Raw genomic sequence first — 15,982 nt, forward strand, 5'->3', positions numbered from 1 at the left:
ATCTGATTTTTCTCCCACTAGTTTTCCCTAGAACCAACTCAACTGTCTCATGTCTAGCCTAAAAGATAATAATACCCGACATCTTATTAACTCATCAAATTAAAATAATATTTTATTTGGTAAATTGATAAGTTCTTACAAAATAATAATAATAACAATAATTGTTTAACAATAAGTTCGCAAGTTAATTCTTGGTGATTGCGTACTAAGTTTGCTAAGATTTTACTGACTGGAACCAACCAGTAATAAGGCGTCGAAGCCTAAGCAATAATAGACGTGCAATCACGTGTTTATGTTTTTATAACATTTCTCCGTCCAGCCCAGCAAATCTGTGTATTTTGAAAAAAATATGCAATGGGCTGTAAATTCTAACATAATATATAAATGGGTTGCATAAATGCTACATTATTGTTTCACCCAGCCAACCAAATGGACTGGTTGACATGTGGGCCAATGGGTCGAAGCCTAAGCAAGGCGTTTGATTTACATCCAATGGCCGACATTCTTCTTCAATCTCTTGTCTTCTTCCTCCAGTGCTAGCGGGACCGCCTGCTCCAGGCTCAGGCGTCCAGCGGTGGTGCTTTGCGCGCCTCGCAGCGAAACGCTACCCCACCGACGGTCAGGCCATCCTTCCACTCCTCCGCACCTCCTATTATTCTCCGCCAAGTGTAGCCCCACCCCGCGCCTGAACCAGTCAAGTCTCGCACTCCTCTCTGTCTGCAACTCCACTACCTCGTCTTCCCCATCTCCAGGTCGTTCCCGTCTGGGGCCTCGCCCTCTAGCACCGCCTTGGTGCTCTCGGTGCGGCGTGGTCAACGTGGTCAACAAACGAGAGTCATCAGAAGACGACTATACGTGGAGAGGCTGACAGTGGGGACACACCACGTCCATGGATGCACGCATCCAACTGCCTCCTTTTTACACGGAAAAATAATGTTTCCTTCCTCTGACAGCTGGACCCACCAGCTACATCTTCGCATGCAAGGAAGTGCATCCTTATTACGTGCCAAAAAAGATTCCTTCCCCTGACAGCTGGGACCCATTAGCTACATATTAGCACGCAAGGAAGTGCGTCCTTATTACGCGCATAAAAATGAATCCTCTCCCTGACAGCTGGGACCGACCAGCTATATCTTCGCATGGAAGGAAGCTCCCCCATAACTTCCATTATAGTTGGGACCCACCAGGTCGAAACATACATAGCGTTATATGTCTTGTCAGGAACATGTACGTACATAGCGGTCGAACGGTCTCTCTGTAGCGATGAATCGTGGCCGAGCAAGGAGCGGCTTGTGTCGTAGTAGAGCCCCGACGTAGTAGTTCAGGTAGTCCTATCTAAATCGTGTACACGGCCATGCTACAAGAAAGTAAATACGGCCACGTACATACATACAGGCGGGGTCTCGAACGCGTGCAGCAACAGCGTCATGTTCATCGGCAGCCAACCGGTTGGGTCGGAATGGAGGAAACAACACCGTGTTCATCGGGAGGCAACCGACTGGGTCGGAATGCGCCTTGTTCATTGGGAGCCAACCGGCTTGGACGGATAAGCCAAAACAGGGTCATGTTCATCGTCTCAAGGTCTGGCGTACCGCAAAACGGAGGAAACAAAGTTCTCTTTGACCGCCTAGAGTCGAAACGGGGTCCTGTTCATCGGGAGGGGTGTGGCATACAGCAAAACGGAGGAAACAGACTTCTCTCCAACCGCCTTCGGTCGAAACAGGGTCCTGTTGATCGAGAGGGGTGTGGTGTACTGCAAAACATAGGAAATGGACTTCTGTTCGAGCGCCTACAGTCGTTAGGGGTGTGGTGTACCGCAAAACGGGACTCCGTGGGCTACTGTTCATTCATCGTCTACTACCTCGCTCCAGCCTTCACGGGCTACTGTTCATCCACCATCGACTTCCTCCAGCCTCCACCTGCTACTATTCATCCACCGCGACTTCCTCCAGCCTCCACCAGGTACTGTTCATCTAGCCTCCGCCAGCTACTATTAATCCAGCCTCCGCGGGGTCCTGTTCATCCACCCCAACCGACTGGGGTGTGGCGGCCTCTTCGGGGTCCTGTCATCCAACGGCAACCACGGGGTCCTATTCATCCAACCCCCACCGGGAACTGTTCATCCACAGCCAACCAACCGGCTCGACTCACCACGTCTTGACTCGTTCTACGTATCGCGCGCGCGGTAGCAACGGTCATTGTTCATCGAGAGGCAACCCAACACCGGCTAGCTACGTCTCGCACGAGGGCTCGATCGGCTTCATAAGCAGCAGCAGCGATCGATCGCTCGAGTTCAGTTAGCAGCAACAAAGAAGGAATCGCTCGGGTCCAATCAACAGCGAAGGAATCACTCAGGTTTAGTCAGCAATGAAGGGATTGATCGCTCGGGTTCAGTAACGTAGCTAGTGCAATCGCTCGGGTTCAGTCAGCTGCGAAGGGATCGATCGCTCGGGTTCAGTAACATAGCTAGTGCAATCGCTCAGGTTCAGTAAGCGAACGCCTCGCTCGGGTTCAGTTAGAGCCGACGCCTCGCAGACATACGTGTACATACGAGAGAAACGCGCAAACCACGGTGCATCGCTCGGCCCTGACCACCCACCGTAACTGGGAACTCCCCAAAAATTTCCTCGCCCTCAATTCTACCAGGATTTTTCCGTCATGGACGGCCCAAAGAATGTCATGTAGGTGCGTCTCCGGCCTGCCCAGGGCGAAAAGCCCATTTTCTGTCATGATTTTTTGTCATGGAAATAGGAGCCCACCACATTATGATGATACGTGTTTTTGTCACAATTATTGTCATAGAAGTGTCATTAGCATGATAGAAAACGTTTTTGCTTGGAACATAATGTCATGGATGTGTCTCTTTTTTGTAGTGAAGAGCATCAACTTTAGGTAATAATGATTCCACTACTTTGTAGAATTATCAATCTTGTGAATTTTTTGATAAAAGTGGGTTTGGAGAGGTCATGACTTTAGTTGATGTTAATCCCACTATCTTTGATGATTATAAAATTCTTATGCATGTGGATCATGAAGCGAAAATTTTATTGTTGAGTTTGAGTACGATCCTACTTGTAATTATTGTGATAGAGGAAAATATGGTTGTATAAATTTTCATGTTACTAAATTACCTCTCATTATGTTGAGATTGTCAATGTTTTATTCTTCTCCCTTGCATGTGCTAGTTATTTCTTGTCTTGATAATTTGTTTTGCTTATAAAATGCCTATGCATAGGAAGTATGGTAGACTTAAATGTGTTTTTCACATGTATTATGATGCTCTCTTTGTGCTTCAGTTCTTCTCTTTCATGTGAGCATCATTGAAATCTCAAAGCCTATCTTAATGGTTATAAATGAAGGGCTTGTTGGAGACAACCCAATAGTTATCATTTATAATTTTGGTGTTTTGACACAAATATGCTACTGTCATGATTGTGTTTTTATGTTTTAATTAGTGTTTGTGCCAAGTAAAGCCTTTGGGATGATTTGGTTGATAGTTGACTTGATTCTGTGAAAAACAGAAACTTTTGTACTCAGTCCAGGAATTTCTAAAAATCACTAGAACGTCCATTTGATCTGATTTTTACACATAATTGTTATAAAAAATTCCTATGTTGTCCTAATGTTTTAGTTTTTTTGTTTTACAGAAGTATGGTATTTTTTCAGGTCATTACGAATTGTTTTGTTTTAGAAAGATTCTGTTTTCGTTGCATAGTTTGCTTGTTTTAATGATGCTATGGATTATATCGGGGGGGTATAAGTCATGGAGAAGTTAGAATATAGTAGGTATTATGCAATAATAGAATATGAATGGGTTCATAACAGTACCTAAAGTTTATGATTTGCTTATTAGACTAACAGATCTCATGAGGTTTCTGTTCAGTTTTGTGTGTTGAATTTTTCAAGTTTTGGGTGAGATAACGATGGATGAAAGAATAAGGAGCGGTAAAACCCTAAGCTTGGGGATGCCCAGGGCACCCCAAGGTAATATTCAAGGAAGACTCAAGCGTCTAATCTTGGGGATGCCCCGGATGGCATTCCCTCTTTCGTCTATAATCTATCGGTATGTCACTTGGAGCTATATTTTTATTCATCACATGATATGAGTTTTGCTTGGAGCGTCTTGTGCCATAGTAGTTTATTTATTTATTTTTATTTTTAGTTTGCCATAATCATTGTTTTCTGGACACACCTTTTGAGAGGGACACGCATTTATTCATGATTTGTTAGAATGCTCTATGTGCTTCACTTATAGCTTTTGAGCTAGGCAGTTGCTCTAGTGCTTCATTTAAATCTTTTTGAGAGTCTAATAAATAGTAATGGTAATTTCTACGGGTTATAAGACTAGTCCATAAAGGATAGGTATTCAAGAGGGGTATAATAAAACTTTAATGTAGATCATTGAATATAATATGTTTGATCCCCTGCAATAGTTTTGTGATATTAAGATGGTAATATGTGGGGGTACTAGTAGATGATTATGGTTTAGTAAGAATATTGATGTTAAGGTTTGTGATTCCCAAAGTATGCACGTATGTCTTTAGTTATGCGATGAAGTTGGAGCATGATTTATTATTGAGTGTCTACCTTATGAGTGGCGGCCGGGGACGAGCGATGGCCTTTTCCTACCAATATATCCCCCTAGGGCATGCGAGTAGTACTTTACTTCGAGGGCTAATAACTTCCACAAAAATTATATGAGTTCTTTATGACTAATGTGATTCCATATATTATATGCGCTCTTACCTTTCCGCAATTTGCTAGCCTCTTCGGTACCGTGCATTGCCCTTTCTCACCTTGAGAGTCGGTGCAAACTTCGTTGTTGCATCCAAACCCCGTGATATGATACGCTCCATCACACATAAGCCTCCTTATATCTTCCTCAAAACAGCCACCATACCTACCTATTATGGCATTTCCATAGGCATTCCGAGATATATTTCCATACAGTTTCCACCGCCCCGTTTTCATGACATACATATTCATTGTCATATTGCTTTGCATGATCATATAGCTGACATAGTATTTGCGGCTCAGCCACCGTTCATCATTTTTTATACATGTTACGCTAGATCATTGCACATCCTGGTACATTGCCAAAGGCATTCATATAGAGTCATGTTGTTGTAATATCAAGTTGTAAGTAAATAGAAGTGTAAATGATCATCACTATTAGAGCATTGTCCCAATGAGGAAATGATGATTGAGACTATGATTCCCCCACAAGTCAGGTTGAGGAACCGGACGAAAAAAAAGAAAAAAAAGGAAAAAAGGAAAAAAGAAATCAGAGAAAAAGAGAGAAGGCGCAAATGTTACTATCCTTTTCCACACTTGTGCTTCAAAGTAGCACCATGTTTTTCATATAGAGAATCCCCTGAGTTGTCACTTTCATATACTAGTGGGAATTTAACGTTATAGAACTTGGCTTGTATATTCCATGATGGGCTTCCTCAAATGCTCGAGCTCTTCATGAGCAAGAAAGTTGGATGCACACCGACTTAGTTTTCATTGAGCTTTCATACACTTATAGCTCCTAGTGCATCCATTACATGGCAATCCCTAGTCCTTGCATTGATATCAATTGATGGGCATCCCGTTGATTAGACGCATCGATGTGAGGCTTTCTTCCTTGTTTGACTTCCCCTTATTGATCTCTATCACCGCATTATATTCCACACATAGTGCTATATCCATGGCTCACGCTCATGTATTGCGTGGGATGGAAAAAGCAGAAGCGCATTAAAAAGTATGATCCAATTGCTTGGCTTGTCATCGGGTAGTTCATGATTAATATTTTGTGTTAGGAAGACTAAGCATGACGGGTTATATGATTTTGTAGGGATAACGTTCTTTAAATTATTTATTTTTGAAAGGCATGATTGTTTGTTGGTATACCTGAGTATTGATGGCTTTATGTTAAATTATAGACTATTGCCTTGAATCACTCGTATTTCAATATTCTACTGTAAAAAATATTACATGATACACGTGTTAGGTAGCATTTCAAATCAAAAAAATTTGTCTTTATCATTTACCTACTTGAGGACGAGCAGGAATTAAGCTTGGGGATGCTGATACGTCTCCAACGTATCTATAACTTCTGATTGTTTCATGCTATTATATTATCAATCTGGGATGCTTTATATGAAATTAGATGCTATTTTATATCATTTTTTTGGGACTAACCTATTAACCCAGTGCCCAGTGCCAGTTCCTTTTTTTGCTTGTTTTTTAATTTTCAGAAAATCTATACCAAACAAAGTCCAAACATGATGAAACTTTACGATGATTTTTTCTAGACCAGGGCGCGCCCCCCGAGCTCATGACTCCCACACAACTCCGTTTGACCTAATTCCACCTTTATAAATTCCCAAATATTCCCAAACCAACAGAGAGGCACCCGAAACACTTTTTCTGCTGCCGCAAACTTCTGTTCTTCTGTGATCCCATCTAGAGGCCTTTTCTGGTACTCTACCGGAGGGGGAATCGATCACGGAGGGCTTCTACATCATCCTAGCTTGCTGCCTTCTGATGATGCGTGAGTAGTTCACCACAGACCTACAGGTCCATAGCTAGTAGCTAGATGGCTTCTCTCTCTCTCTCTCTGATCTTCAATACAATGTCTCCTCGATCTTCTTGGAGTTCTATCCGATGTAATCTTCTTTTGCGGTGTGTTTGTTGGGATCCGATGAATTGTGGGTTTATTATGTGAATATTCATTGAAAGCAATTGAGTCTTGTCTAAACTTTATTATGCATGGTTGTTATAGCTTTGTATTTCTCTCCTATCTATCCATTTGGATTGGCCAACTAGATTCATTTTTCTTCAGTAGGAGAGGTTCTTTGTAATGGGTTCAGTCTTGCGGTGCTCTACATCCCAGTGATAGAAGGGGACAAGACACGTATTTGTATTGTTTCCATTAGGGTAAAACTATGGGGTTTATTCATATTGATTGGGTTTACTTTGTCTACATCATGTCATCTTGTTTAAGGCGTTACTCCTATTTTATGAACTTAATACCATAGATGCATGCTGGATAGCGGGGGCGATTGGTGGAGTAATAGTAGTAGATGCAGACAGGAGTCGGCCTACTTGTCTCGGACCAGATGCATGTATACGTGATCATTGTCGTGAATACATCATAACTATGCGTTTTTTGATCAATTGTCCAACAACAATTTGTTCACCCACCGTATGTTATGTGTTCGAGAGAGAAGCCTCTAGTGAAAACTATGGCCTCCGGGTCTACTTTAATCATATTATAAAAACCAAAATTCCTTTGCTGCAATTTTATTTACTTTATTTTGTTTTGCAATTTATCTATCTACAACGAGAAGATTTGATCCTTGCAAGTAACGAGTTCAATGGGATTGACAACCCTCTTGCCCGCGTTGGGTGCAAGTATTTGCTTTTGTGCGTGCAGGTGCTATTCACGAGGCTTTGCATGATTCTCCTATTGGTTCGATAAACCTTGGTTCTCACTGAGGGAAATACTTATCTCTATCGTACTGCATCTACCTGCTCTTCGGGGAAAATTCCAACGCAGCTCACAAGTAGCAGGCTACTAACTACCATCCGCACAATAACCTCATCGGTTTGGGTTTGAAAAATCTTAAGCTTGGGGAGGTTACTTCCACGTCTACATCAAGATGTGGAAGTATTTATTTGAATAATTTGTAATGAGGATGTACTTCAGCTCGGTGAGCTTCAAACACTCGTGATTGTTTGTTCCAATACTTTGATTTCTATTCGGTTTCGCTTTCTGTTTGTTTGTTTTCTTTTTCTTTTTGCCGGTTGCATTTCTTTTGCATTTCAAAAATAAAAAACCAGAATAATGTTTTACTTCGCTTTCTCTTTTCTTTTCTCCGCGGATTTCCGTTCGTGTTCTTTCTAATATTTGTCCACAGTGGAGCTGGTCTACGTTGGGTAGCGAGGAACACTACTTGAGGAAGAGAAACACGAACATTCATGACCGTGAAGGTGATGAGTCCCTTTGGTGATTCGGTAACGGATAACAGAAAGGTTCCTAGCCTCTTTCCCCAAGGTGTGACCCTGAGTTATCAAACCCATGAGAGGATGTGCACTTACGACAAGGGTTTTCTACCAAGCTTTTGCGAGAGAATTCAATTCCAGTTTTTAGACCGGACTGTTATCACAGTTGCTACTGAAAACACTTATAATAAAAACATGCATGGGTACGAGGACTTGATTCTTACAACCGTATGTTTGTGATCGGGATCATCATGATCTTAATTTGTTCTCTAGAAGACACCCGTCAAGATGTCCTTGCAATGACTCGAAGTGGGGGATGTGTCCAAATTACGTCTTGACCGGAACACGCCCTACATCAAGAGTCAGTTGTCCAACCATAGGCCCTATCCGCTGCACGTCGCAATCACATCATAGCGGTTGTCTTCCAGAGCTCAAATTAATCATTAAGATCCCGAGCACAAATATAAGGTTGTGACAGTATGACCTCATACCCATGCCTATTTTTCATACTATTGTTTTCACCCCTATGGTTGTTAAAGGTCTGGTTGAAAACTGGATTTTAGTTCGTTGACAGAGATTTGTGATAGCCTTTATCCTAGTGCACATCCTCTCATGGGTTTGATAACTAAGGGTCACTCCTTGGGGAAAAGGCAGGGAACCTTTCTGCTATCCAAACCGGATCTTAAAGGCATCACTCTAAATGAAAAATATGCACATCGATGTGGTGGTTCCATTCATACGATCGGTTTCTATTTTCGTTGATATAAATGTTCAACTTCATGTTCATGTTTGGAGCTACTTTAGACGAATTTTGTCAAACTCATCATGCACGGTTGATCATTGGAAATTTCCTTTGTAGTTTCATCTCGCTATTTCACACGAACTTTGTATTGTACATTTTCTATTTCGACAGTCGCACACGAGTATATGTGTATCTCCCTATTTGTACTGCAATAAGGTGTTCATGAGCTGCAAGGCGGAGAATGTCGCCCGGAGGGAGCAGCAAAGGAAGCAACACGAGAGGGAAGTAGCGACAAAGGATGTTCCGGCAAAGGAGGTTGTGGACGTCAAGGAGGATGTCCCCTCACTGCGCCCGGCCGCCCCGCACGGGTCCGCCCTGCCACCGACAAGGAAACCGCCATCCGCATCGCCCATGACTGTTGTCCCAATGGGCGATTCCGGACGGATTAACGCCATTGGGAGGGGGCATAGTCACATAGATGGTGTGCGACTCACTGCAACGCCAACAAACATAGACAAGCACGGGCAGCGCCAACACCCAGTCTTCCTAGGTCTTGTTCGATGGAATTTCGCAATAAGGCACAATATATGTTTTGCTCCATTTTAAATTGCTTCGTTCGTTACTTGCCATGCCATTGGATAAATTTTTGCAATGCCATTGGATCAATTAGTTGCATAGGTCACTGCATCAATTAGTTGCATATGTCGTTGGTTTATTTGGAATCATGATCACTGTAACCACTGTTGGATGAAATTGAATGGCAAACCAAAGTGGATACATCCTGTGGAAGACCTCAAAATCGTCAACAAGAGTTTTAAGAAAAATGATGGCTCATTAGATTGGATGAATAAGAGGAAGAAGTTGTTGGGCAGAATGGGCGCGCCACCATGCCAATGAATAACCGACAAGTGATGAGAAACAAATGGGAGAAGAGGAGGGTTGCCCGTGACGTTGCGGTGACAAAAATTGTCCACCACATGGATGTGCACTTTTTTCACAAGGGAGGAGAAGAATGAGGAGAGGTACAAGCTCATGTTGGATGTGCAAAAGGAGACGATGAATTGAGACCGGGATACGGCGAACCATAAGTTGCAGAGACGGAAAAGATCGAGTTGGAGAAGAAAGAGATGCGTGTCAAATGAGAGCTCGAGAAGGTCCAAACTTTTGGATCAATAGAGCTTGAGAAGGAGAGGTTGCAACTTAATCGAGACACCGAGGATTGACGGATAATGTTGGCGAACGCAAGTCTTTATGCGGAAGGCAAGAAATGGCTTGAGGTGAAGAAGAAGATCGACTTGTGTAGGGAGTACGAGGCGGCAAGAATGGTGACCGAAGCAGCAGACGCGACACGGATGGCGGCTACGGCAGAGCACGCGAAACAGATGGTGTCCGATGACTGATTCATCACGTTTGGCTAGCCTGGCCCGGACGTGAGTTTTATTTTGACATGTTCGGATTATTGAATTGTGATGAATTTGTGCTATATGATCGATATGATCAACATGCATACATTTGCGGGATTTGAGGGTTTAGATATAAGACGCGTGGCTGTTTGACATGTCTTTTTTATTTTTTTTGCGGAAACTGTTTGACATGACTTGAGAGGGAGTCCGATGCTATTCAAGATCACGCTTAAACGCGCCCGTGGACATTTAGAAAGCCAGATTTGCCAAATCTGACTGTACAAGCTTCAGGGGCAAGTGCTTCCAAATGTATGGTAGGGTCTAAAATACCCGGGCATGCGAGTACAATTATTTTTTGAGACAAATGCGAGCACAAATGATCTTGATCTACACGGGTAGAAGAAAGAAAAAAGATGGCGACGAGACATGAAGAGCAGAACTGGCCCGGGTATTTCTCGGTTAAATCTTTCTCCGGATGTTTCTCCTGCAGCGCGGTGGACTGCACTGCAGCGACTGCCGACCCGGCCCCCGAAATGTAGGCGGGCCGGACCCGACCAAAATGCCCCATTCGGCGCACTCCACGCGGACGCGATCACCACGCGCCGCTCCCCGTGGGCGCTGCCGTGCCCGTGCCCCCTTCCTTTCCTTTCCTTCCTTCTTTTCTTTCCCCTCTCCGTCCGCCCCCGCTTTTACACCACCTCCCCCCCACCTTTCCCTCCCCCTCTCGCTCTCCTCCTTCGCCACCCCCGCAAACAACCAGATCGCCGACGCGACGGGAGCAATGGCGGCGGGGTACCGGGCGGAGGACGACTACGACTACCTCTTCAAGGTCGTCCTCATCGGCGACTCCGGCGTCGGCAAGTCCAACCTGCTCTCCCGCTTCACCCGCAACGAGTTCAGCCTCGAGTCCAAGTCCACCATCGGGGTCGAGTTCGCCACCCGCTCCCTCCAGGTCGACGGCAAGGTCGTCAAGGCCCAGATTTGGGACACCGCCGGCCAGGAACGGTACGCGCCACCTCCCTCGCCTCACACCCGCCCTCTCCCTGCTCCCGTCTGCTCGGCGGCTGGTAGATCTGTGCTCCCTCCCGGCCGTATGTAGATCTGTGCTTGGCTTCGTGGTTACTCCCGTTCACATCCCGATGCATGCGTGCTTCCCCTTCCCCTTCTCCTCCCCCTTCAAGTGTGTGTGTGTGTCTGCTGTGGGGCTCTTGCTGGTTGGATCTCGCTGCCGAATTATGCTGCGTGCTGGCGCGGCTACCTGGTGGAGTGTAGGGGTAGCTTCTGTCGGTCCTGCTAATGGATCATAGCAGCGGCTGCTTACGAATCAGTAAGCAGGGACTCTACTGGTGAGTGGCTGCACGATTTGGGGACTTGCACAGCTAGAATCGCATGATCTGTTTGGTGCTGTTTTCGGTGATGATTTGGTCATGGAAATGCCCACCTTGTAGATTTAGCTCACTACACTCTGACCGTGTAGTCTGTATAGGATTATTACTCTGTGTGGGTTTATCTTGCTACTGCAGTGAAGATCAGGGAGTTAGTTCTGAAATTTCGATAGTAATAACAGTTGTTACTTTTCTCATGTTCGATTCCTCTTCTGAAAGTCTACGTAACTTACAAAGCACGTCCTATCATGATACTATATTGCGTGCATATTTGGTTTCTGGTTGATGCATGGTTGGTGTGCTAGCTCCAGATTCGAATCTTCCTTGGTACACCATTTTTAGACGCGATGCTTATTGTTTGTTGGGTTCTTCTAAAGAATAATAACTAATTACATTTGTTGCAGAAGTTCTGCTATGTATTCATTTACACTTACGACATTGTTTGTGAACTGGTTCTTAGGCTGTCTTACCTCTTTTTACTTGTCCTTATTTTTTCCATTGTACTTTTTTTTGTCTCCAGTTTTACTAATTTTAGAATAATATATGGGCGCGAAGCTTGACAATGGTTTAATGATCCACTACTTATCCTATTTCGTCCTTAGTTATTCAGTTATTATTCTGGAAATTTATGCCACGGTAACCAGAAATAGCTGTTAATTTTGCTGGCTCCTATCCTTTTTCTCAACTAACCCTGCTGTTTGTTATTAGAATGGCAAGCTGTAGTCATCATGCGCTCACGTAATTGTTACAATTCTTAGTTGGATACTTTGAAATATTGAGCCATATATCCATGCACCTATATTCCTGTCTCAATTGTTTCCCAAATTTGGTAGTATTGCATGTCAGCAACGCTGATTATTAGCACCTTGATATATGTTGTTGTTCCAATCTGCATTTTTTGGGGACCGCAACCAATGAAAATCACAGTAGCAGAGCGGAGCATTTTGCCTAATCAAGGCTATGATATAGTAAAATTTCTGTTGACTCATATTTGTATGGGTTAATGCTACTACTCTAGTAGTAACATGGAACTAACTCAACAGAAATTTGCTATTCGAAGGACTATCAATATTCTAGAAGTGCAATATGTGCCCTAGAAAAAAAAATAGTTTGAGGCTCACCTGAATTCTGCTCATAGTGCTGGAATTGTCATGCTATTTATTTTTTGTTGGGGCACCCTGTACTCCATGTGAGCTTGGAGTTAGTGAGCCGATAGGTTAATTGGCATTACTGTATAAAGTCTAGATCACCAAAGCACAGAATCATGTGGTTTGTAATTAATCGTTAAGTAAAGTATCTAATGCCATCTTTTCTTTATATGAATGCCTTTGATGACATATTGACTTGTAATTGTATGCATCTGGAAATAATATAGGCTTGATGATAGTTCTGAAGTTGATTTAGTTAAGCAATGGTGGTACCGTAAGCTTCATTTCAGTGTTCCTCACCAAAATTGGCTCAGGATTGAAGCTCTGTGCCACCTTGCTGTTAATTGTGTTGCTCAGGCCTGTGGATAAGCAACCCTTCCACCGAACAGACTACATCTCATTAATTAAAGCTTGAATTACCCATGTTGGAGACACATGATTGTAAAGTTATTGCAAACTTTTAACTTTTTTGCTGAACTACTTCAGGATTCTTTATCGGTAGTGAATTTTTTTGCTTGTCAGAATGTTTGTCTATTCGGTTCACATCTGCCTTAACTTGCAACATTTCATTTCTGATCTGAAACCTGCTGCAGATACCGTGCTATTACTAGCGCATACTACCGTGGTGCTGTAGGAGCGTTGCTTGTCTACGACGTCACTCGGCACGCAACCTTCGAGAATGCAGAGCGCTGGCTGAAGGAATTGAGGGACCATACGGACCCGAACATAGTTGTCATGCTTGTTGGCAACAAGTCTGATCTCCGCCATCTCGTGGCCGTCCCAACTGACGAAGGGAAGGCGTTTGCAGAGAGGGAGTCACTCTATTTCATGGAGACCTCTGCGCTCGAGTCGACCAATGTGGAGGACGCGTTTGCGGAGGTCTTGAAACAGATTTACCGCATCGTGAGCAAGAGGGCGGTCGAGGCAGGCGAAGACTCGGCCGCCGGCCCTGGCAAGGGTGAGAAGATCAACATGAAGGACGATGTCTCGGCGGTAAAGAAGGGCGGGTGCTGCTCTAGCTGAGGCGCCATGATGCATTCTTTTTGCTGAGCTTTTGTGATGTGGCATTTCCAGCGACCGGGAATTATTAGTAGCAGTAGTAGCAAGTATTATTATTATGAATGTTACCTAGAGAAGTTGAAGTTTGTTGCTGAACCGGGAAGTTTGTCTAGATGAGGTGAGACCTTCCTTCATATTGTTGTATGGTCTTTGAGGCAATCGGCATGTTTGAGGCAATCGGCATGGAGTATTGTTTTTCAGGTCATTTCGTTGCAACCATGCTTGAACTTTTCAACTTGATTTAAATTTGCTTCACGTTTGCCAATAGCAGATTCTTCTCAGACGCTAGGAACTGTTCACTCACTATTATAAGCTGAACAGTTGAACGAGTTCTGTCGGAATATAATTTAGTGAAATCTAAGAGCATCTGCAATCGAATTGGGCTATTTTGGTACACATATGTTCGGGTCCGAACTTGTCCAAGAATAGGAGCCGACCGAGCCCCATTCGTCTGCCACGTGTGATGGATAAACACAGGACAACTAAATGTGAGATTTGACATAATACTACATACTAGGACACATGAAAAGAAAAATGTATAACTACCTCCTACTCCTCGTCTGAGGAAAGCTTGATGACCCCTTTGCCGGAGCCGTCGGCATCTTCTCATCGTCGGGGTCCTCCGCGAAGAATTGATCTCGCTTGACGTCGCAGAGGCGTATCTCGCGGCGGTGCTGCTGCAACCACTCACTCTGTCGCTTGGACTCGAGGATGATGCGGTTCTCGACAACAATGTGCTGCGACGTATCTTGCGGGGGTGCTGCTGCAACCACCCACTCTGTCGCTTGGACTCGAGGATGATGCGGTTCTCGGCAACAATGTGCGGTCGTCGACGAGCTCGGCAACGATGTTGCCGTCCATGCGGTCAACCTTGAGATGCACCTCCGTCGCGAGGTGCTCTGCCTCATTGGCTTGCATGTGGCGGAATTGCTCCTTTGTCTCCTCCATAGAGAAGAGACATATGTCGTCGGCCCCCGCCGGCCGCGGCATCGGCCACCTCAAACCCGGCAACGGGGTCAAACTGTTGGGAAACGGTAGTAAAAAAAGCAAAGAAAAACAAAAACAACCATTATGAAGATTGTGCATACAAGGTTAAATCTGATCTTACCAACAACGCGTTGCAGCTGAAGAAGAGTTGGCGAAGATCGCGTTCTTGAAATCCCACGAACAGATCCCTCGAACCAGAACTGAACGTACGGTCCCTCTGTGGATTGCACATGTACGACACCTTTGATCCGGCAGCGCTTCGCCGTCGAGCTTCACGATGCTGGAGAAGAAGTGGAGGGAGGAGCAGTCCTTCGGTGAGAGGTTTGGTGGAGAACTAGAGAGGGGGGCACCTGAACCTTCGCGGGGAACTTGTGTGTTCAATAGGGGCGCCCCCACGAGTATATATAGGTGGGAGGGAGGCCGGCTTGGAGGAGGGGCTCCCTTCCCTAGGGCCGCGACCAAAGGTGGGGACCCTCCTCCAACCCTAGCCGCACGGGCCGCTTGGAGGGCAAGGCAAGGAGGGGAGGGCGCCACCTACATGGGCCTTTAGGCCCATGTGGCTGCCCCCATCGGCAGAGCTGTGTGTTAGAAAAAAAAGGCCATGGCCCGCCCAACTTGTAACAAATACAATGGAGGACTTCTAGTAATCTAAATCATGAGAGAAATAAATAGTGGGTTTTCTTTGTACTGGCCCGCCCAACTTAGAAATTGTACCTCCGTCATTGCCCCCTTAATAGGCCTATCCTATAAGGGCAGCTCATGGCACCTATATTTATTCCACCTGGAGGGGGGGGGGCTTCCGATAAATACCGAGGTCCTCCTAAATTATTGTTAAGTCCTCTGGAACTTTTCCCACATATCCGGTTTACCAGATTTTCTCCAAAAAACTTACAGTTTTCCTGAAACACTTTCGATTCTCTCCCGAAATAATTTTCGTTATCTCCGAAACTTTTTCGGTGATATACTCCGATACTTCTAACTCAATTACCACTCAACATATCAAAGAATCTTAAGTGTGTGATCCTACAGGTTCAGTGAAATATAGACATGACCGAAAAACCTTTCGGTTAATGATCAATAGTGGAACCATGGACATCCATATTGATCTCTATACTCACATGAAGCTGTAGCTCCCATATGCTATTCCTTTTGCTTCACGATACTTACACAACCTGAGGTGAGATATATCGGTGTCCCCCATTGTGGCACCCCGACTCAGAGAAACCAGAACGCCCCGTATTCCAGCCCAGAGATCGAGATGAAGTC

The 15,982-nt window shown here is 44.6% G+C and overlaps 1 protein-coding gene across 1 annotated transcript; it reads left to right on the forward strand.

Moving 5' to 3' along the window:
* Nucleotides 1-10,732: 10,732 nt before the first annotated feature.
* LOC109740652 (ras-related protein RIC2) lies at nt 10,733-13,906 on the forward strand. The gene is made up of 2 exons (XM_020299710.4): nt 10,733-11,142; nt 13,264-13,906. The coding sequence occupies exons 1-2, from the start codon at nt 10,919-10,921 to the stop codon at nt 13,691-13,693; spliced, it is 654 nt and encodes a 217-aa protein (XP_020155299.1). The 5' UTR covers nt 10,733-10,918; the 3' UTR covers nt 13,694-13,906.
* The last annotated feature ends 2,076 nt before the right edge of the window (nt 13,907-15,982 follow it).

This window comes from Aegilops tauschii, chromosome 7 (assembly GCF_002575655.3).
Source record: "Aegilops tauschii subsp. strangulata cultivar AL8/78 chromosome 7, Aet v6.0, whole genome shotgun sequence".
Classification (NCBI taxonomy): Eukaryota; Viridiplantae; Streptophyta; class Magnoliopsida; order Poales; family Poaceae; genus Aegilops; species Aegilops tauschii.

Excerpts from the sequence above, each read along its gene's own strand:
- LOC109740652 (XM_020299710.4), top strand. The coding sequence starts at position 10,919 with ATGGCGGCGGGGTACCGGGCGGAGGACGACTACGACTACCTCTTCAAG. Across the intron at positions 11,143-13,263 it reads GACACCGCCGGCCAGGAACG|ATACCGTGCTATTACTAGCG; the intron begins GTACGCGCCACC and ends AACCTGCTGCAG.